This window comes from Chelonia mydas, chromosome 1 (assembly GCF_015237465.2).
Source record: "Chelonia mydas isolate rCheMyd1 chromosome 1, rCheMyd1.pri.v2, whole genome shotgun sequence".
NCBI lineage: Eukaryota > Metazoa > Chordata > Testudines > Cheloniidae > Chelonia > Chelonia mydas.
The window spans coordinates 202,527,146-202,549,349 of NC_057849.1; the positions used below are offsets into that span (position 1 = coordinate 202,527,146).

A 22,204-nucleotide genomic window follows, 5' to 3' on the forward strand; every position below is an offset into this window, starting at 1 on the left:
ACTCCTGGTCTGGCTGGGGCCACAGCAACCCCTGCATAACTTTGCTGCTCTTTTAACCACGCTTCAAGCAGACACTGCAGCAACTGCACAGGAGGGGGACCGTGGGTGATGTAGGGCTAGCTGGCCTAGCTTTGTGCCACCTGAAGATTTCCTTGTGTCAGGCAGAATCTTTGGCTGTCGCTTTAGGGCAACATTCCAGCTGTTTTGTGCAGCTGATAATTGAGCCCATCTTGTATAAATACCTACTGAAAATAACAATCTTTTTTAGACTACTCATCAAAATTATGCATCTGAATAAAACCTCGGCTGCTTTCTCACCATCCATCCCACACCCTTTACTTTTCTGGATTATTATTTTCCTTGTTATATCTTCTGACCAGAGGGTAAACATCTGCTGAAATTTCTTCACCTTGGCTGTTCTAGGTGCTGGGTATGGTATCACATCCTTTCACTTTAGACTGTTTTTTTTTTTCTCTTTTTCCTCTGCCTGCTGCTGATGCTGGTGTACTGGCATGTTCCAAAGACAACTTTTGCATGCGTGGCCTGTCTAACTTTTATCCTGATTTAACGAAACGGATCCGTACTTCCTATCAGAGTAAGTTCTATAAAGGTTAGGCAAACAGCTTTATCACAATCACAATATGCCGGACTTAAACCCATATGTTTGTGCTCCGTAATGTGTTTCTTTAAACACATTCAGCATGCATGCAAATTTTTTAAATTTTCTTTTACAAGAAATGTAAACCATGATGAGTGCTGACAATTGTTTTCATTACACCAACATTTCAGGTCTGTTTCTGGTGCCAGTGAAGTCAATGACAAAACTCTCATTGACTTACCATGGGGTTGGGCCTTAAAATGGATTATTCAGCAATGTTAACTTCCTGATGATCATTAACATCCATTGTTATTGTGTTAATTTTAACGTGTATCTACTTATGTGAACAGGTTTCAGAGTAGCAGCCGTGTTAGTCTGTATTCTCAAAAAGAAAAGGAGTACTTGTGGCACCTTAGAGACTAACAAATTTATTTGAGCATAATAAGGTCTGTAATCATGAGCTACAGCTCACTTCATCGGATGCATTCAGTGGAAAATACAGTGCGGAGATTTATATACATAGAGAACATGAAACAATGGGTGTTACCATACACACTGTAACCAGAGTGATCACTTAAGAAACCTTTTGTAGTGATAATCAAGGTGGGCCATTTCCAGCAGTTGACAAGAACGTTTGAGGAACAGTTGGGGGGGAGGGAATAGTTTTACTTTGTGTAATGACCCATCTACTCCCAGTCTCTATTCACGCCAGTTGGAGAACACTTCAATCTCTCTGGTCACTCGATTACAGACCTAAAAGTGGCAATACTTCAACAAAAAAACTTCAAAAACAGACTCCAACGAGAGACTGCTGAATTGGAATTAATTTGCAAACTGGATACAATTAACTTAGGCTTGAATAGAGACTGGGAGTGGATGGGTCATTACACAAAGTAAAACTATTTCCCCATGTTTATTCCGCCTCCCCACCCCCCACTGTTCCTCAGACGTTCTTGTCAACTGCTGGAAATGGCCCACCTTGATTATCGCTACAAAAGTTTTCCCCTTGCACCCCCCCCCCCTCCTGCTGGTAATAGCTCACCTTAAGTGATCACTCTGGTTACAGTGTGTATGGTAACACCCATTGTTTCATGTTCTCTATGTATATAAATCTCCCCACTGTATTTTCCACTGAATGCATCCGATGAAGTGAGCTGTAGCTCACGAAAGCTTATGCTCAAATAAATGTGTTAGTCTCTAAGGTGCCACAAGTACTCCTTTTGTTTTTACTTATGTGAAGCGTCTCTTATTTTGAGATGGTGCTGCCCCAGTGTAGTTGTAAATAAATTAACTAGTCTACTGTTTTAGAACACCAGTGTGGTCTATAGAACTAAGCAATGGTGTGGGAGCCAGGAATACGAAGTTCTGAGCCTGGCTCTGTACTTGGCTTACTGTGTGGCTGTGGGCAAATGAGCCCATCTCTCTGAGTCTTGGTTTCCACATGTGTGAAATAGGTATCATAATACTTACGTATCTCAAAGGAGGGTTGTGAGGATTAGGTAGTTAATATTTGTAATATGCTTTCAAGATGTAAAGTGGAGTATAAATTCTAATTACTGTTTTATACACAGTGTGTGATGCACTAGGCTATAATTCATTTTGCAAAAATGACTTATGAGGCCCTGCTGCGTGCTTCATAGGGTACATCTGCTTTTCAAGCTGGACGTGTAATTTCCAGCTTAAGAAGACATACCCACACTACTTCTGATGGAGTTAGCTTGCTAAAAATAGAACGTAGCTGCCACCGTGCGAGCGTCAGGAGGTGCTAGCCACCCTGAGTACATACCTAACATCTTGGACAGGTACATACTCAGGCCAGCTAGCCCCTCCAGCTGCTTGCATCACCTTGGTTACGCTCTGTTTTTAGCTCTCTGGCTCAATCACAGCTGGCACGGATATGTTTTCCCTAGAGGTGGAAGTTACACCGTCCAGTTCAAAGTGTGAACATACCCTTAATGAACTGGCCTCTTGCTCAACTCTTTTTAAACCAGTTTTCATAGAAGAACTGGATAGGCCAATTAAGCTAAGTACTCAAGGAGGGCAAGATCATTAATGGGGAACAGTGGCTTGATAGCCTACTGCAAAGTATTTGTACATAATGCCATTAAAATGTGGTTCTGTGCTTACACTAGATTCCAGTGTACAATATTTAGCCCACCCGTAGCAATGCATTTTGTACTGAAAGTGGGTAAAATGTTTGAAGCTTTTAAAAATGTGAACCATTTGTTCACTAAATGTGAGGCCAGTCATAAATCTGGTAACTTGTTTAAAGGAATGTGATTTGTTAAAGGAATAACGCCTATGACATAGAATGTTTTAAAACATAATTGCCCAATTCCTGCTAATTTTATTTCATCTATAACTGGAAGATGGAGAAACAAGCTGCTACCACAATTTTTTAAAGTATGTATTGTCTGCTTTCCAGCCTCAATACCTAAATCAGAAAAGGCCTCCCTAAAGTCACTCAGGTATCTGGCTGAAAGCTCCTTCCATCATCTGCCTTCTCTGTTTCCTCAGGAATTTTATTTTGTTCATTATTTAACATTTATATTGCAGTATGTGCTGTACAAACATAATAAATGACAGTCCCTGACCCAAAATTGCTTTCAGCCTAAAAGACAAGACATAACAGGTGGGTGAAACAAAGCAGTTGGCAAGGATTGGGAGGGAGAGATGGTGTCACAAAGAAATATAATAGAACATGCCAGTTCTTAGCTGATCAGTAGTAATGATCACAGCTTTCCACTTGCCTAGCTAATCTCAGGTTCTACTTTACAGTACACCTTACAGAAGAGGTGAGTTTTCAGGAGGATATGGCAATAGCTTTACAAATTTTGATGGGAAGTTTTCCCTACTCATAAGTGGTAGCAAAAGAGAAAGCACAAAAGTGTTTGTTGGAGAACCAGAGAATTGGGAAATTGAGGCTGGTATTATTGGCAGAGCACAGGTGGGAGTCAACCTTGTGGTAGGTTAAGGCCTGGACAGTGGAGAGCTTTGTGAGGACAAGGAGAGCTAATGGAAGGACTTAAAGAGGGTATTGACATAATCAGAACAATGAACCAAGAAGCTGATCTTAGAAGCAGTGATTTGAATGGATTTGAGGAAGGCAAGCTTGCAGGCATTGTGGCCAGAAAGGAAGAGATTACAGTAGTCAAGGAGCATGATAATCTGTGTTGGAGAAGAGTTTTGGCAGAGAGGAGAGAGAAGAATGGTTGGATTTTTGGAAGAGATGTGCATCAAGAAGGATCCAGATTTTATATGCAACCTGATCTGAAAATCCATGAGGAGATCCAAAAAGACAGAGATTTTAATTTGGATGGAGGGAGATAAGTCCAGAGTGGAGAGGCAAATTTGTGAGTCATCAGCATAAAGATGGTATTCAAAAGCATGTTTGCAGATGAAATTGCACCCTGAGACAGGGTATAGAGGGAGAAGTGAAAAGGGCCAAGGTAGCCTTCAGTGACCCCCACCAAAAGAGGAAAAGGGAAAGAAAATGACCCACCAAGATGGACACTGAAGGAGATATCCAAGAGGTCAGAGGAAAACCAGGAGGGGACAGAGTCACAGAAACCTAGAGATAACAGGATTTCAAAAGGTCAGCATTGTCAAAGACAGTTGATAAGTCAAGGAGGATGAGGGTGGAGTAGCAGCCTTCATATTTGGCCAAGGAGAGGTCATTGGAGAGTTTGATGAGTGCCATTTCAGTAGACTGTAGGGGGTGGAAACCAGAGTGAAAGGCACCTAGAATGGACTTGGAGAAGAGGAATTTCAGACAGCCATTGTAGACAGCACACTCAGTGGGTTTGGAGATGAAGGGGGAAGGGACATGGGGTGATAAATTTGAAGGGGAAGTGGAATCAAGTTTGGGCTCTTTTTATAGAGAGACCAAAATGTATTTATATTGTTTGTGGAAGGAACCTGAGGAGAGTAAGAGGTTGAGGAGAAGAGTGAGGACTGGTGTGAGGGTGACTTTGACTCTCTGCTTCCAACCCATTGTGTTTTCATTGCAACTGCTGGCAGCCATGTTCCTTTGTAACGAGTGTCACAGTTTCAGAGTAACTGCATCTGTTTCCCTTCCATGGTTCACTCAAGGAGTGCCCAGTCAGGTCTCAGATCTTGAGCTATCACCTGTCTCTGAGCAAGGACCCTGTCCCACTCCCTTCTGACTAGGAGTTTTAAGGCCGCACAGCCCCCTGCCATACACAGGGATATCTCCAGTAAGCCAGTCTGCCTAATGGCATTTGCTTGTGCTGTGCTTTCTCTCCAAAGGCTGTGAACAGTGCATTGCCAGCAGTTACAGAGAAAACATAATAAAAACAATAAACAGATTTAAACATACACTAAACATAACAGGAGTCACCAATCTATCTGATGGGGCCCTAGAAGGCCATAAACTTTTGCAAGGGTTGGGTCCCCCTTGGACAGAAGGTCCTGTTCATTTGCTGTATCAGACAGAAGGTCCAAAGTCAGTTTAAATGCAGCCAAAAGCCCATTCTTTGTCTGTTGGTCACTGGAAAATCCAGTTTAAAGTAGTATATTCAAGCCTCCCCAGGGGTGGTACCTATCTGGAGATGTTTACAACCCATGTGACTCACCTTAATCACCCCCCCCCACACACACACACACACAAATTGTTTATGGTTTCTGCAGGAGTTGCAGTAATCCTCCTCCCAGAGTTGCATACAATCTAGATACCGGGACATAAATATAAAACACATGCATTAACCCAGAGTAAAGTGACACAGCCTCACCAATAGAATATCAGAGAACTCACCATACGGGAAGAGAAATCCAGTCTCTTTTAGACCATCTTATAAGACACAGCCTGAGGAAATAGACAGGCTTTGCAAAGTGTCCAGAAGCTCAACAGATGAGGGTATCATTGATCCACTGTAAAAAGCAAGTTTCAGAATCAGGGACGTTTCACTGAGAACTCTAAGTACTCAGCCTCCAAACATACCAATTTAGAGATCATCAGCAAGTGTCCCAACAAAAAGAAAAAAGGATTGGAGACCCACATTTTAAGGGTCATTATAGAATGATAATCAACCCCTAGAATTGCACCTGGAAATAATACCCCCTCCTCACCACATAAAGATATTGTGAAAAGAAATCAACGTTTGTGAAGCACCCAGATACTAGAGTGATGAGAACCATATAAAAGCCCAGGAGGAAATTAATCATTCTGTCTTCTGAGCCCCATTTGAATAGTGTGCAGTAAATCAGGATAAAACAAAATATTGAATGGATTCTCATTAAGTGAGCACCAGCCATTCTGTACACTAAAAGACGCAGGGTCCTGTGACAAAAATAGCGTGTGATCATGTAATTAGAGCCTGTATAGAATCAGGTGGCAGCCGGTATCAAGTGGAGTGCCCCAGGGGTCGGTCCTGGGGCCGGTTTTGTTCAATATCTTCATAAATGACCTGGAGGATGGTGTGGATTGCACCCTCAGCAGCTTTGCAGATGACACTAAACTGGGAGGAGTGGTAGATACGCTGGAGGGTAGGGATAGGATACAGAGGGACCTAGACAAATTGGAGGATTGAGCCAAACGAAATCTGATGAGGTTCAACAAGGACAAGTGCAGAGTCCTGCACTTAGGACGGAAGAATCCAATGTACCACTACAGACTAGGGACTGAATGGCTCGGCAGCAGTTCTGCAGAAAAGGACCTAGGGGTTACAGTGGGCGAGAAGTTGGATATGAGTCAACAGTGTGCCCTTGTTGCCAAGAAGGCCAATAGCATTTTGGGATGTATAAGTAGGGGCATTGCCAGCAGATCGAGGGACGTGATCGTTCCCCTCTATTCGACATTGGTGAGGCCTCATCTGGAGTACTGTGTCCGGTTTTGGGACCTACGCTACAAGAAGGATGTGGAAAAATTGGAAAGAGTCCAGCGGAGGGCAACAAAAATGATTAGGGGACTGGAACACATGACCTATGAGGAGAGGCTGAGGGAACTGGGGATGTTTAGTCTTCAGAAGAGAAGAATGAGGGGGGATTTGATAGATGCTATCAACTACCTGAAAGGGGGTTCCAAAGAGGATGGCTCTAGACTGTTCTCAGTGGTAGCAGATGACAGAACAAGGAGTAATGGTCTCAAGTTGCAGTGGGGGAGATTTAGGTTGGATATTAGGAAAAACTTTTTCACTAGGAGGGTGGTGAAACACTGGAATGCGTTACCTAGGGAGGTGGTGGAATCTCCTTCCCTAGAAGTTTTTAAGGTCAGGCTTGACAAAGCCCTGGCTGGGATGATTTAGTCGGGGATCGGTCCTGCTTTGAGCAGGGGGTTGGACTAGATGACCTCCTGAGGTCCCTTTCAACCCTGATATTCTATGATTCTATGATAGAACTGGAAGGGACCTCAAGAGGTCATCTAGTCCAGTCCCCTGCACTCAAGGCAGGACTAAGTATTATCAAGACCATCCCCGACAGGTGTTTGTCCAACCTGCTCTTAAAAACCCCCAATAATGGAGATTCCACAACCTCCCTAGGCAATTTATTCCAATGCTTAACCACTCTGACAGTTAAGAATTTTTTCCTAATGTCCAACCTAAACCGCCCTTGCTGCAATTTAAGCCCATTGCTTCTTGTCCTATCCTCAGCGGTTAAGGAGAACAATTTGTCTCCTCCTCCTTGTAACAACCTTTTATGTACTTGAAAACTGTTATCATGTCCCCTCTCAGTCTTCTCTTCTCCAGACTAAACAAACCCAATTTTTTCAATCTTCCCTCATAGGTTATGTTTTCTAGAACTTTAATCATTTTTGTTGCTCTTCTCTGGACTTTCTCCAATTTGTCCACATCTTTCCTGAAATGTGGCATCCAGAACTGGACACAGTACTCCAGTTGAGGCCTAATCAACGTGGAGTAGAGCGGAAGAATTATTTCTCGTGTCTTGCTTACAATACTCCTGCTAAATACATCCCAGAATGATGTTTGCTTTTTTTGCAACAGTGTTACACTGTTGACTCATATTTAGCTTGTGATCCACTATGACCCCCAGATCCCTTTCCGCAGTACTCCTTCCTAGGAAGTCATTTCCCATTTTGTATGTGTGCAACTGACTGTTCCTTCCTAAGTGGAGGACTTTGCATTTGTCCTTATTGAATTTCATCCTATTTACTTCAGACCATGTCTCCAATTTGTCCAGATCATTTTGAATTTTAATCCTATCTTCCAAAGCACTTGCAACCCCTCCCAGCTTGATATCATCTGCAAACTTATCATAATTCATACTGACAAGGGGCAAATTAAGCTGCACAGGGAAACATAATTCTGGCATTTCCTAACTTTGGAGGCCTTGACTTTGCAACCTTAATAGCGTTCTTTTAATGTAGGGTGGGTTTATTTTTTTAGTGTAATATTTATAGTATAGAGACCCCTCACCCCCCTTACAAGTGTGTCATCCCGGTCTTTGCTTTTGAAAAGGGATACCTTTCCTTAACATTCAGATGCAGTTTACAACTTATGACTTAATCATCAGTGGTTATCAACTTTAGATAACCTTGCTCTGGTGTTTTAGTGTGTAATATGTGAGTTAACTTCTTAGTAATTTATCCATTCACACCTTTTTTACCTGAATATCAATTTTATAGTGGAAGGATATGCACCATCTTAACACTGAATTACTTTATACATCAGACATACACTGGTAAATAAGTCATGAGTATAAAACGTAGGTAAAAATGTTATAAGTCCTTTCATTTCCCCACTGAAAAAAGTAAATACTACTATTGTTCCTGGATATCAAAATGTATATAGTAATCCATAAATCAGGAGAATATTTACATTTACATTTGCACGGATAAGCACTCAAGTCGTTACCTAACTCTGCACTTTATGCTTATTCATTACAATATATTTACAAGATTACCTCCTATTTCATAAATACAGTACAATATAGAATATTTCTACATTAAATAAAGACATCATCTTGTAACTATTTTCAATTTTTATACTGTATCTTAATTTCAGTGCCACAACAGTCCAATATGTCTTTATTGACATAGAATAAAATTTTCCAAAGCACCTACGTGCTTTTCTTTTCTCCTAAGTTATTTAGGAGTCAATGTCCCATTGAAAATCATTGGATTTTGCTTCTTAAATAACTTAGGCATTTTTTAAAATTCCACTCAGACTTTATTCTGTAATAAGTTCTTTTCTCCCTAAGGTATATATTTTAATGATTCTTGTCTTCCCCTGTGTATTCTACATTTTCTTTTCAACCACCAGTGCAGTCTTCTTTTGGTGCAATTCAGAGCATGAGCAAGTTGATGGCAAAGCTAAAATATCTGTGACTGTTGATGATCTGTATATGCTAGCAAATATTAACTGTTCCCGTATTTTATAATTAATATATTGCTGTTTGTATAAGAACCATATCCAGTGTAATTAATATATTGTTACAAGATGCTATACATGTGTGCCTAATATGAATAATTATACACTGAAACTTTATACAGTTTTAAATATATTCAAATATATTACATTTTAAAGTATATTAATACCATATCATAATGTCTACACACCAGCAAGAAAAGGTTAAGAGTTTTTATTTTTTAAGACGAAAAGCATTTTTTAAAGGAGCTTTGCACTTCCAGGTCTTTCAACAAAGTGGCAATAATGTGGAATGATTTGACTAGACAACATTGTTTCACACACCTTAGGAAGCCCACAGAAAGGAATCCTGCTCTGTGACTCAGGAGCTACGCAGCTGAGGAAGGTGGAAAGCACCTTTCCCAGATGCATAACTCCTAAGGTCTATCAGAGTGGGCCTCTTTCCAGCAAAACTTACAAAGTGCACAGCAGCTAATCCTAGCCCCTTCAAACTTTCAAGAAACTCTTTGGAAGGAACCCTCTTTTTGTTATGTTTGTACAATGCCTAGCAGTGTGGGGCAGGGACCTCTAAGTGCTACCACAATCCATATGATAAATAATTAGCTGTTAGCCATGTATGTAAACACAGCACACACTTTCACTCATCCTTCGCTATATGCAGTACAGACAAAAAATCTGGTACACAATGTGCTGTGCACTTTCATAAGATCATAACTTGGTAAAATCAAAATTACCTAAAACATTAAAAAGCACATCTACTCAAAGATGGAGGGAAGGAAGGGTTTTTTTTCATTCTACTTGAACTCAAAATTTGCTGAATAATTTCTTCTCAAGTTTTCCAAAAATTTCAGCCCTAGGCAGAGATTGAGCCTCAGAAATTTCTATGTGAAAATTAAAAATTTCAGAAAAAGTTCTCAATAACTGACATCAGGACCTTAGTTTGGAACAGAAATGTAACCGTGATTGTAATGGTCACTGTTATTCCTTCTATAATGTAATTTTAGTGTCTATTCTCCTGAGATTTCCTAAAGAAAGGTGGTTCAGAGAGGGGTGATAAGGAAGACTAAGTGCAAAGACAAACTCTCATAGGAAGAGACTTTAAAACTTTTTTAACTGTTTACTTTAAAAAGGAGGTAAAAAGAGAGGGGACATGATAATATATATGTAGAAGATAATGAATGGTATAGAGAAGGCAGGTATGGAGTTATGATGATCTTATCATACAACAGAAGAACAAGGGGATACTCAATAAAACTGAAAGGCAGCAAATTCAAAACTGATAAAAGGAAATACTTTTTCAATCAAGGTATAATTAGACTGTGGAACTCATTGCTACATGATGTAATGAGGTCAAGAATTTACTAGGATTCAAAGAGCAATTGGATCATTCTATCAGAGTTATAATAGTTTATGCAAAAAGGAATTTGGAAGCAAAAAAATGTCATGCTTCAGCACTTAAACCAGTCTCTAACCAGTGAAGATTAGAATAAGACCTTCATGCAGAGCAAATTAACCAACAGCTGTCTACTATAGGGTTTTTTGCATCTTTCTCTGAAGCATCTGGTGCTGGTCATTGTCAGAGACAAGATTCTGGACTGGATGGACCACGGGTCTGATCCATTATGGCAATTCCTATGTTTCTACATTATAGAACACCATATTTTTTGTTGTAGGTTGCCACAATGGTGATAAAGATAAGGGAACAGTTACAATCTGATTATATTTGCTTTGTAAGTTTTTCAGAATGGTAACGTGTATTAATGTGTTTTGGTGTGTTTCCTTTATTTTTAGTGGCTGTATTGTTTACACTGACATTGACTTTCATATAAAATGTGTTATACTCAGTAACAAAATCTCATATTGATATGTCACCAACTGTACAAGATTTAGAAAACTTACCATAAACACAAGTGAATTACAACAGAATGATATTCTTACAACTTGAACAGTTGCAAATACTGGTATTGTCAAAGGGCTTTTATGGGGATTTTTACTTTACTTATCTAAAGCCTTTTGGAGTAGATGTAAACCATTCTCTGAATTATGTCTCTTAAAGGCCTTTAATAAATCTGATGTTACTAAGCAACTACAAGTGTTATATGTTAGTGTCACAGTAATAGGGCTAACTACATCTCTGTCCCCTTCCTGGTTTCTCTGAGCACACCATCCTCATGTGTTTGGCATCATGCTTTTACATCTCTTTTGGCAGAATTTTGCAAATCTCCCACTCTTAGATTGGGCCCTGGACTGCAGTACCCTGTATATCCACCAACTTTATCCTGCAGGTCTGTCTGCATTCAAGCACCTGCCGTTATTTCTTTTGAGAGCTATGCTCCGTAGTACATAATTGACCAAACAACCTCCTTAAAAACCAAAGCATTGCTTATTTTGTTGTAAGAACAAAGCTTTTAGAGAAAAAGGATTTTGAAGCAACAAACAGTCTAAACAATTGTCTATATTAGCTAGAGCCCTGCCATCCTGTGATGGAGACATGAGCAGGCGTAGCTTCTCCTGAGTTTGTGGGCCTTGATTCTTCAGGTCAAAATCAGTCCTCAGCAGGAGACAGAGGCAAACTCATCAAAGCTAATAGTTCTAGCATTGTCCCTTAACCACTGTTAAGTGTTTACTAAGGTGGCTGTCTTAAGCTATTCTTTTTCTTCCTGCCTGTATTCCCATACAGCCCTCTAATAAATTACACAATAGAGTCATACAGCAAACATCCCAATAATCAGGCCAACGTACAATATTCATAAATTATCACAAAGCAGCTCCACATTTGTCACAGTTAGGTACTGTTCAAGTACATCGACTAGCTCTGTAGCTTATTAAATTGCAAAAATATCTTTGATTTGAAGTTAACTGGAGCTGCAGGTGTTCAGCACTTCCGAAAATCCGACCAATTTTATTTAGGAATGTAATTATGGATGTAGGACCCCAGCTTCAGTAACTCTGGTTTGAAAATGTTGGCCATAATTCTTACAAAAATGACCAAGTCAGGCATGAACACATTTTCAAAACCGGTATCTGATTCTGAGCCTGCAGTTTTGTAGTTCCAAGCAGGTGCAAACAATACAGTTTATAGGCTTCATATAAAATCAGGTGCCTATGTTTGATCATACTTCCATGATTAATTGGATACAGAGTTGCTTGAAAGTGAAAAGTTAGAGGCAGTGCTCAGGGTCTTTGATCCTAAATACTAAGATCTTGATAGTGATATTCCCCTGTGCAAGAGTTGGACATAATTGTAGTCCTAGCACTATTAGGTTGATTTAGGTTGGATTTTTTTTTAAATTCTCCCTTTGTTATTCTAGCACGGGAATAACTCCACCAGTGATAGCAGCTGTGGAAGACAAGTCACTGTATTTTTGGCTCTGTGTATATCCCTGTTCCGAGCAGATCTAGATTATGTGGTAGTAAAAACGCCAGCAGCCAGACCACGCTAGCATTCCCACTGTTAACACCAGCGGGGCCACACCAGTGATACAGATATGGTGGGAAATTTTACAGCAAATCTTGAGTGTAGACAGCTTTCTATAGAGTAGGGCCTCAGATGGGGGGAGTCCATAGCCCTGTGCAAATGGGAGTGAATGTGGTGTTGCAAGAGGCCCCAATGGGAAGTCGTAATTCTGCATTGTCCACACTGCAGTGTGTGGTTTACTATCACAACTAAATCCCTAAACAGTGTCCATGTGTGTTTAAAACAAATGTATAAACTATCTTGCATCATAAACATTTACTGTTACTTTCAGATAGCATTACCATCATCTTTACATTTATTTCTCAATATTAGCCATCATGTGTGAATAAATCTAAAGAACCTGATATTTAAATGATTGGGCTGTTTTTTGTTTTTTCACCCCTACTCAATTTCCTCTTCTTTCTGTGTCACTATTTCTTTCCCACCTGAGTATTTTTTTTCTTTCCTCAGAAGTTGAAAATATGCAGAATTATTTTCATATCAATTTGACAAGGATGAGTAGGGCTGAGTCATACCACAGCCATTTAACTTTCAAGCTTTATTTACATGGTCTCATTTATTATGTGAAGTCAGCCAAGAAAGTTGAAGTGCACCCTGCTAGATTTTAACTTAACTTTTTAACTCAATTTTTTTCAGGCCTGACTGAACTCACTGACAGTCCAGTTTCCCTGGAGCTAGAGCGTTGCAAGTCTCCCACTTCAGGTAAAGGTGATTGGTATCTCTTCCTGCTATCTGTATGAGCCATTCACGTCATGCATCTCTGTGTTTCATTAATCCCTTGGAAGTGAAGTACATAGTCATTTACATTAGTAAACAGCAGATTTTGTTTAGAGGGGAGAGCTTGCTACATATCAAGGCATGATGCTAAGACAGTACATTTAAATTAAAGAAAAGGTAAATTGAGGATGGTGTGTGGTGGGGGAAAGAGGGATGAAATCATTTGAACTGACAGTTTCTTGAAGGGCAATATTCCTGTATTTCACATTGACTCTCTCAATTTTTTTGTTAGAGAATAATTCTTCAGATCATTAGAGAGGGCTTTCTAACTGGCCTTTTTAAGTGATGTTTTCAAAATAGGGTGACTCTGTGGGTTTTTTTATTATATAATAATTTGAAATGTTGTGATGTGGCGATGGTAAATTTTAACTCTTGGAAGTCGCTGATGTCTAAAGAGCTTCTAGAATTTTGTTATAGAAACATATCAAAGAAAACTCAATCACACCAGCCTCCATCTCTGAAAACAACGGGTTGTCTACCATCACTAACAGAAATTAGTGGCAAAATTGGCCTGGGAGTAGGAGTGTCACAGTTCAGAGCAATTTCCCCTCGGTGGTTCAGCAAGGGCACTCGCTTTCAGCTTCGTGTTCCCCAGCCATTGCCTTTCTGTGTGGAGTCCTGCATCTCTCTTCCTTTTGACTGAGGTATTGCTAGGCTGCTCCATTCCCTGCTTTCCATGTGTCTTTCCCAGCATAGACATGTTGCCCAATAACACCTGCTTACTTGCTTTCGGAAACAATTAGCAGGTGCAACTGGTTCAGTTCTAAATACCACACAGTTCTTTCTGTACAAGGCTATTTTAGTCTTAAGGTAAAAGCATTACAGAGAAAATGGTAAAAACAAGAAAAGGACCTATGCACATGCTAATAAGTTTACCAGAGTTAACCCCAATCCTAATGGATTCTAGCAGGCTCAGTCCTTCCGACTGGCCCTGAGCCAGTTTAAAACCAGGCTATTTATCCAAAACCTCTTTCTATGTCTGAGAGTCCCTGGAGAATCCAGTTTGAACTAGTATATACGTACCTTTCCAAGGGGGTGGCTTCTCTGAAGATGTTACAACCTGAGTGAATTTGCCTAATCACCTCCTGCTTTTCTCCTGTTTACCCTTCCCATGGAAATATGAACAATTCCACAGTTACACATACACAATTGCATTTTTAAATCAGTGAACTCCAAAGACATTGAAACTAATTCAATAAGGTTTAACTTAATTCAGGATATTGCTGTAAATTGTCAGTCTGTCAAGCAAGTTCAGCTCTTTCCCTAGGAACTTCTTTTGTAATTGTCTAGTCAGTGTTGATCTGTCCCAGCATGGGCTCACTGTCTTAAAGTAGCATTGCCTAGCACTGTCTTCTAGTAGCTGGTCCTTTAAATTTGGTGGAGAGAAGCAGCTACAGCCCTAAGGTGGCCATTTTGCCTCTGGGGCTGCAAATTCCTTTCCATCCATTTGGTAAGTATTTTTAGCTACTATCCTATTTTCTCTTTCTCTTATTCATGAGGAGGTAAACATCCACAAACATGCTCTTCAAATCTTCAGCCTTTGGCTCCCATATTTTATTAAACTTTAAAGGAACGTGGTCACTCCAAATCTGGCCCAGCAATTAGTATGTTACAAAACCTAAGACCAATATAAAAGTTTAAATGACATTTTTAAAACTGCAACAGAATTAGTTGTTTTAAAAAAAGAAACAGTCTCTGTAGTATTTTTAACTTAAACTTTGCAGATCTGAAAACATGAAAGTGAAACTGGATAGAACAGTATTGTCAGCCCCCAGAAATTAAAATCACGAGTTAGGTCCCCCCAAACTAGTGAAATTGGCTTAAAAATAACAAATTTGGGATTCTTTTTATTTACCTTCTGTTTTTTGAGTCAGTGGGGTTTGCATTTTCAAACTTTTCTTTGCAGCCATTGAGACTAGAAATTTACTTTCTCTTTTCAATATTAAATGAGATTCTCACGTAGGCCTCAACCTTGCAAACACTTACGCATGTGCTTAACTCTTGTAGGGATGAGGTGCCATTGGGACTACTTATGGTAGTAAAGTTAAGTGCATTTTTTTTCTAATGCTGTCCAAAACTATCTGCTTTAGATCAGTTGATTTGCAGTTATTTTGCACTGGAGCTTACATTTGTTCCACTGTTTGTCTTTTTGGAAAGCAGTAGTCAGGGTAAACCATGACTTTTTTTATGCATGTTACCTATCTTAGTTCTTCTAAGCACACCAATATTTATTGTATTTATGTCTTTGAAATGTAAAACTTAGTCACCAGCTGAAATTTTATTGGCAGTGGCTGTCATTCAAAAATACCTCTGGTTTAAAGTAAAATGTTTTTTTCATATGAGCCTATTTAATATGTCAGAAAGGGTAGTGGATTTGCAAAATGCAAAGATGGTTCTATTTCAGTACATCGGCTGCAGAAGTGGGCAAGTCTGGGGCCCCTCACACTTGGAGTAACTAAACTGTGAAAATGGGATTTCCAGGGAATTTATGAGTGGAAATCTGCAAGAACCGTTGAGAAGCTTAATGTAGCCTCAGGGCTTCAATAACCCTTGTAATTATTGGTCCTTGCTTTTCTTGAGGAGATGATTGGTGAATCTGCATTGTTATGGATTCACTAACCACAATCCCGCTAGTCCCTTTGATCCCCACAGCATTCATTTGACGTGGCACACAAGGAGCCCATGGAACTAGGCTCCATAGCAGTCTCTGCACAGTCCTCTCCACAGAAGAGGCAGTAGGACTTGGTCCTCCACAAATACATCAGAATCAGAAAGTAGATTCAGAGGGCCAGAGTCACTTTCACTGATGCAAGAGGGTGCAAATTTCTCTTCTTGGGCATACTGAGCGACTCCCAGTTTCACCTCCAGAACAAAACATGGCTGGATTCTGTCAAGAATCCAGGGACCTTTCAGTTGCAGCCAGGCCTCCATAAGAACTCTCCTGATGGGGGCTGCTTGGATAAATCACATATCCTGCCATGTCCCACTCCTGGTTTGATCCTATCCAGTGCTTTGGCTGCAATGGCAAACTCCAGGTTCCCCTGAAAAATGGTACTTGCAGCATCAAACCCTGCTCCTTGTGGATTTTGTACTTCTGCCCCTTGGTGCTGATAGTGTAAGATCAGGACTATTAAATATAGTTTAACCCAAGAACACTCAAGAATTCCATACAATTATTTGTTTAAACTCCTATTTTTCAGCCATTTGTCATTTGTCACTGATGACTCTACTTGTAGAGCCTGTGCTGTGAATATTAGAACCCTGAGTTAACGATGCAGCTCTGACAGAATACTCCTTATTTTATACATGATGACAGTGTCCTAGTTACAGTACAAATCCAACCTGTTCCAGTAGGCAATAATTTAAACCTCTTACATGGGATTATCTTTTTACTTAGCCCTGTTGTATGATTTTAGAGGCCACAGAGATGCAGTGAATAAAACTGGAAAATCAAAAGGCCATCCTGAATACCCTTTGGACTAGAACATGGAATTACATGGCTTGAGGGAAGGATTTCTCAACCTCAGTGTACCACATACTGTCTTTTGAGTAATGGAAAAAAATTCAAACCACATTTCGATGGGGTTTGGCAGGAGAGATGGAGAACAGTCTTTTTGCTGGTATGCCCGTGGAATTTGATTAGCATTTAAATGCTAGTGTTGGATTCATGATACTGTAGATAGATGGGAAATGAACTTTAACAAAACAATTTGGAAAATTCTGTTTGTATGTGGGTACCTGGGTTGTGGCAGATTGACAAAAAGTCTTCTTTTAATGGAAACATGAATTAGTAAAAATTGCAGAATGTAAACAGTTCTCTTTTTAAATGTCTCTCTCACGATGACAGTATGGTTTACCATACAGTGACATTTGATTGATTTATTGCCTGTTTAAAAATCTCAGACAGTGGAAAGAAATATGTTGATTGATGTTTTGAGCTCGCTCTTTGTGGGTGTTATTATGATGCCTTATTTTAACTCAGGAGTGCAAGATTCATTCTTAGAATGAAGAAAGCCAAATTACATTTTTATTTATCGTCTGTGATTTGGAGTTCAAAAGTTAAATCTGTATACTACCTTCACTCTACCATTGGAACTGTTAGTGCTCAGTTTTGCTCTGAAAAACCAGGCTATAAACTCTGGGGCTTCAGATGAAACTTTTATGCCATGAATAAAGTAAACAGGGCTCTGCGTGAACCCATACATAACAGATTTTAGGATCAGTGCCTTATTTAGTAAACTTACTATTTTTCACCATACCTCATTAAGGAAAATTGATTCAGGAACTTTTAGGAACAGATATTTCTGTCCCTTGTTTATTTGGCTATATGTACACTAAGTTATAGCAATTAGATTATAGCAATTAGACGTGCAACTGAAAGCACATACTGTGAGCACAAAAAATCTGTCCCTTACACGTAGGCTTGGAAGAATTAGATTTTTATATGTAATGTTGGGAATACAACACACACACACAAATAATTCAGTAGATAATTGAAATTTACAGATAGGAAAGTAAGAAAAATGCTGCTTGAGACCTTAGAGTTCGATTTAAGGATATTTATTTTGTATATTTTGACATGTGATGTTGACAATTTTTGTTTCAGTGGTTATAAAGTTTTAACTTTTTGAATCTCAATATCTACGATAAATAATTATTGTCTGACCCTCCATATTCTGAATTCCATAATTTTCCACCAGTGTAAACATTTAAATCAATAAAAATCAAATAAAATGCTTAAAAGTAAACATCAATATTAGCCATCAAACTTATAAAAAATTAAAAATCAAATTCTGCCAGGCCTATTTAAGTGTCATCATTAGGTGTGTGAAGGAGCAGAAAAACTGGTGCCTTGCATAGCAGGGGTTAAAGAAAACCTGTGGGTTCAGCTAGCCCCACCCCGCTATACCTGCAGCCAATGCCAGGCCTGGGATTTGGCTCAAATTAAAAATAAAACTCTTGTGGCAGAGACCAAGAAAAGAAGCTGTCAGAACAAAAAATAAATATTTTAAAACATTTGAGCACATGAAAACATTAGATTAGAATATAAAATATTTTGTAATTTGATTACAGTTGGCAGCACTAGGCATAACCATTTTTATAGTGTTAGACGGAACCCCTTGCTAGGTTTAATGGTTATGTTAATCATTCTGAAGTTCAGAATCTTATCCGAGCCTACTTCAATTATCAGTATCTGAGTCTGCAAAATTTGACTGGAAATCTAATGACAACAGGCTTTCTTATGAGATTCCAAGTAACAGAAGAGCAGCAGTAGTGATTGCATAGTTGCGGTTATAACTAGCTTTCCAATAAAACCGGTTTTTCAAACCTTTCCACCACACAACCTCAAAAATTTCTTCTGGAAGGAACTTATTTTATGTAAGGGCTTCTCCTGTTGTCTATTTTTTCTTTTCTTTTTTATTTATTTTTTTAGGAAAGTCTGAGGATAATTTGACAAGATATTTAAGAACTATGAGTGTTTTGTCACTCCCTGAAACGTCTCTTATATTTTTAACGTGCCAAAATAGCTAGGAGTAGAAAATTCACACATATTTCCCTTTCCAGTCTCACAGAGCATTGTGATACTAAATTCATTAATGTTTCTAAACTGGTTTGAGATCAGATGAAATGTGCTATAGATGCACAAGCCAAGATTTTCAAACACAGATGCCTCATGTTTTAGGTTCGTCAGTCTATAATAAGGCAACTAAATAACTTGCCTGATTTTAAGGTCTGCACAGCCATAAGCTGCAGTTGAGAAAATCAGCAATAAGAATTCAGCTTACTTTGAAAGCTGTTAAATTCTTAGTCTTAGTTATGTCCTTTGGCAGTGAGTTTCACCTGCTAATATTGCATTGAGTAAAAACAATTCCTTTTATCAGTTTTAAGTGTTCTGACTTTCAATATCAACAGTTTGGGACAGGGAGTGAAGAATGCCATATGCAGTTGAATCTGCAAGGAGAATTTAGCCAATAGGGTTAGACCCCCTAATTTAAGAAACATTCTATAGGAATTTTAATAACTACAGATGATTGAGACCTCTGTTTTACATTTCACTCAAAATATAGCACCTCCAGCAGACTAGAGTTTCACCCCCACCCCACTGTGCTAGGGAATTCATTCAGCACTGAGGGCTTGTCTACGCTACCAGCTGGATCACTGGGCAGTGATCAATCCAGCAGGGGTCGATTTATTGTGTCTAGTATAGACGCGATAAATCGACCGCTGATCACCCTAGTGTCGACTCCAGTACTCCACCTCAACAAGAAGCACAAGGGAAATGGACGGGAGAGCATCTCCCGTCGACACACCTCAGTGAAGACACTGTGGTATGTAGATCTAAGTACGTTGACTTCCGTTATGTTATTCACGTAGCTGAAGTTGCATAATTTAGATCGATCCTTCCCTCCCCCCCCGCCCCGTAGTGTAGACCAGCTCTGAGTAAGACGGGAGAGTACTACCTAATGAATCACCAATGCCAATTCCATCCAGGTAGAGATAGTCTTTGACCGTGTTTCTGTTGTGAAATCTGACAGAATAACAACACAAAATGTCATGGCTGCAAGCACATCTTTGTCTGTTGAAACCTATAATTTTAAAAGAATAGTTGTATTACTCAGAGTTTATACTAATTCCTTCAAAGCTTAAACCCAATCAGTTTTCTTGCCCTTGTTTCCCCTCTGTACTTTGGTTTCTTGTTGTAAGATCTACTCATGAGTGGAGTGTGCTATTGTTAAGTCTCCAGTGTAATCTTCTCACCACAGAAATAGTACCTATAATACTGAAATCGGATATGTTAAAACTATACAGCTGGTATATCAAAGCCTAGCTGATGCCGGTAGAGCTGTGCAAATAATTGATTTTTTTGGTTCAGTGGCCAAACTGAATTTTTTTTTAAAGTTGCTTCAGGTGAAAAGAAAGAAAAGAAAAAAATGTGAATTTTTCAGCAAACCAAAAAAGTAGAGCCCTCACATGTCACCCTTTGGCGAATTAATATGCATATACCTGATGCAGGGGTTCCCTGTAAAATCCTATGCACCCACTGTTTCCTCAACCACATACCTGTGCAAGCTCTGACCCAGCCAGCACACTACAATTAAGAGCAGGCACAGCAACATGAGTGGCTAGCTGCCCCAAGTATGTGCCTTACGTATCAGATGGGTATATACTTGGGGCAGCTAGTCCCTTGTGCCACCACAGCTACACTTCATTTTTAACACACTGGCTCAATCAGAGCTAGCATGGGAATGTCTCCATGAGTTGGGAATTACACTTCCAACCTGAAGTGTACACATACCCAAAGTCTGGTCGTCTTCTCTTTCCTCAGGACCAAAGCAGGCCATGCCAGTGCTGGTGCTTATCCCTGTTCCTACACAGGAAAGGCTGTGCATTCTCTCTCTCTTCCCTTGGGATCTGGAGGAAAGAGTATATGGTGGCAGCCCAAAAACAGGAAGGGTTTTTGAAAGGGAGATATACGTAAACACACTTATCAGCACTCCATATGGTCTCTCTGCCAGCAAAGATTGTTGAGGACCAACTAGTTAAGCACTGGGTATGCTGCTGAACAAATCAACAGAATCTACTCCCAGTGTGTTTCTGAGTCAATACATAAGTAGCAGTGTTCAGATTATTTATCCAAATGTGAATATTACTTATATTTTTGATATTCATAATACTTGATTCTGATCGCTTCCCCACAGCCCTGTTCTGCTTGTCCTGCATTTGACTGTTGCAGTGTTTAAAATTAAACCACCAAATAAATTGATTTAAGAAATCCTTTGAATTGATGCAGCATGACTTTGAGACTTTAGCATAGAATATAAGACCATCCAAACTATGAAAATAACTACTGTTGGGTAGTGAGTGATACTATTTGGGTCAGCCATATTTTACTGCACTTTTCCCAAATATTTAAATCACCCTTTACCTTGTCTCAGACAATAGCTGTGAAGGAAAACATTTCTCTTTTGAAAAGTGTGAAGCAAACCTATACTGTAGAATGAGACCGATATCAAATAATTGAACCATATCACATGGTGTAGGGGAGTCATTGCTTTATTAGAATGACTGAATATGTTTTAATATAACGCAGATGAACACAGATTCTTAAAGCTTTTTGTTGACAGTCTAGGACTTGACAATTCTAAAAGGAAAAGGGCGATGCTTGGTGTGCACCTTTCATTGTAAGTCAGTGCCACAGCTATTTCATGACAAGGCTGGTGTCTAAACTCTGTGGACAAACAGGAGAGTTGAAATTGTGTGTGGGTGAGGTGAGTTCTTTATTGTTGAGAATCCTGGCAGATTTCCCCACTTTTAGCATGAGAGAAAGGTGAATTAATTACTTCTGATAGTTATTTTCTGAGGGTTTAGTACCTTGCTTAAATCCACAATTACCCTGTCACTTCACCTTGAGACCTGAAAACTGCCTTGACCTGGTTTCTTCTAGTCCAGGTCATTTGGAACCATTAGTCAGGAAGAAACTGACAATTAAAGAATGTGCCAAAATATGTATGCCTGTCCCTCTTTCTGTCATGACAAGATTTTTACAGCACTCCTCAACAATGTGGCCCAAGAACGTGAATTGGTATAACAAGATACTAGGCCAAACTTTGCTCTTAGTTACCCTGTGCAACCTCCGATAAAAACAGAGGGAAATGGCACATGAGAGCAGGGAAGCTAAAATGCAGTGGTCAGAGAGGAAAACAACATGAGAGAGAGAGAGGAAGGAAGGAGAGAGGAGGAAGGCAGATTGCAGATATTTGATCAGTCTGCCAGTTTTTATAGAATTACATCTTAAAAATTATTCCACGTGTTTCCCCCCCGACTGAAGGGTATGCAGGGTGGAAACATTCTGGCTGTGACTTCCTGCCTATTAGCTAGAGTCAGGGTGTGTGAACAATGTATTCCCATTTGCCAGAGGAGTGCAAGTGAATTGAATAACAAGAGGCTGACTTGGCATCTGGAAGTAGGCAATGGTGTGGTGGGTGAGTGAGTGTGGCCAGCCAACTT

At 39.6% G+C, this 22,204-nt stretch overlaps 1 protein-coding gene across 8 annotated transcripts in view; it reads left to right on the forward strand.

Moving 5' to 3' along the window:
• The window catches only part of STXBP5L (syntaxin binding protein 5L), a 420,013-nt gene that overhangs the window by 335,158 nt on the left and 62,651 nt on the right, over positions 1-22,204 (forward strand). For 4 of the 8 annotated variants that reach the window (XM_037909775.2, XM_043538743.1, XM_043538746.1 and 1 more), the window contains exons 19-20: positions 524-595; positions 13,055-13,120. In XM_037909775.2, coding sequence (XP_037765703.1) covers positions 524-595; positions 13,055-13,120 — 138 coding nt within the window. The remainder of the gene's footprint in view (positions 1-523; positions 596-13,054; positions 13,121-22,204) is intronic. The other 4 variants (XM_043538749.1, XM_043538745.1, XM_037909782.2 and 1 more) reach the window with 1 other exon arrangement.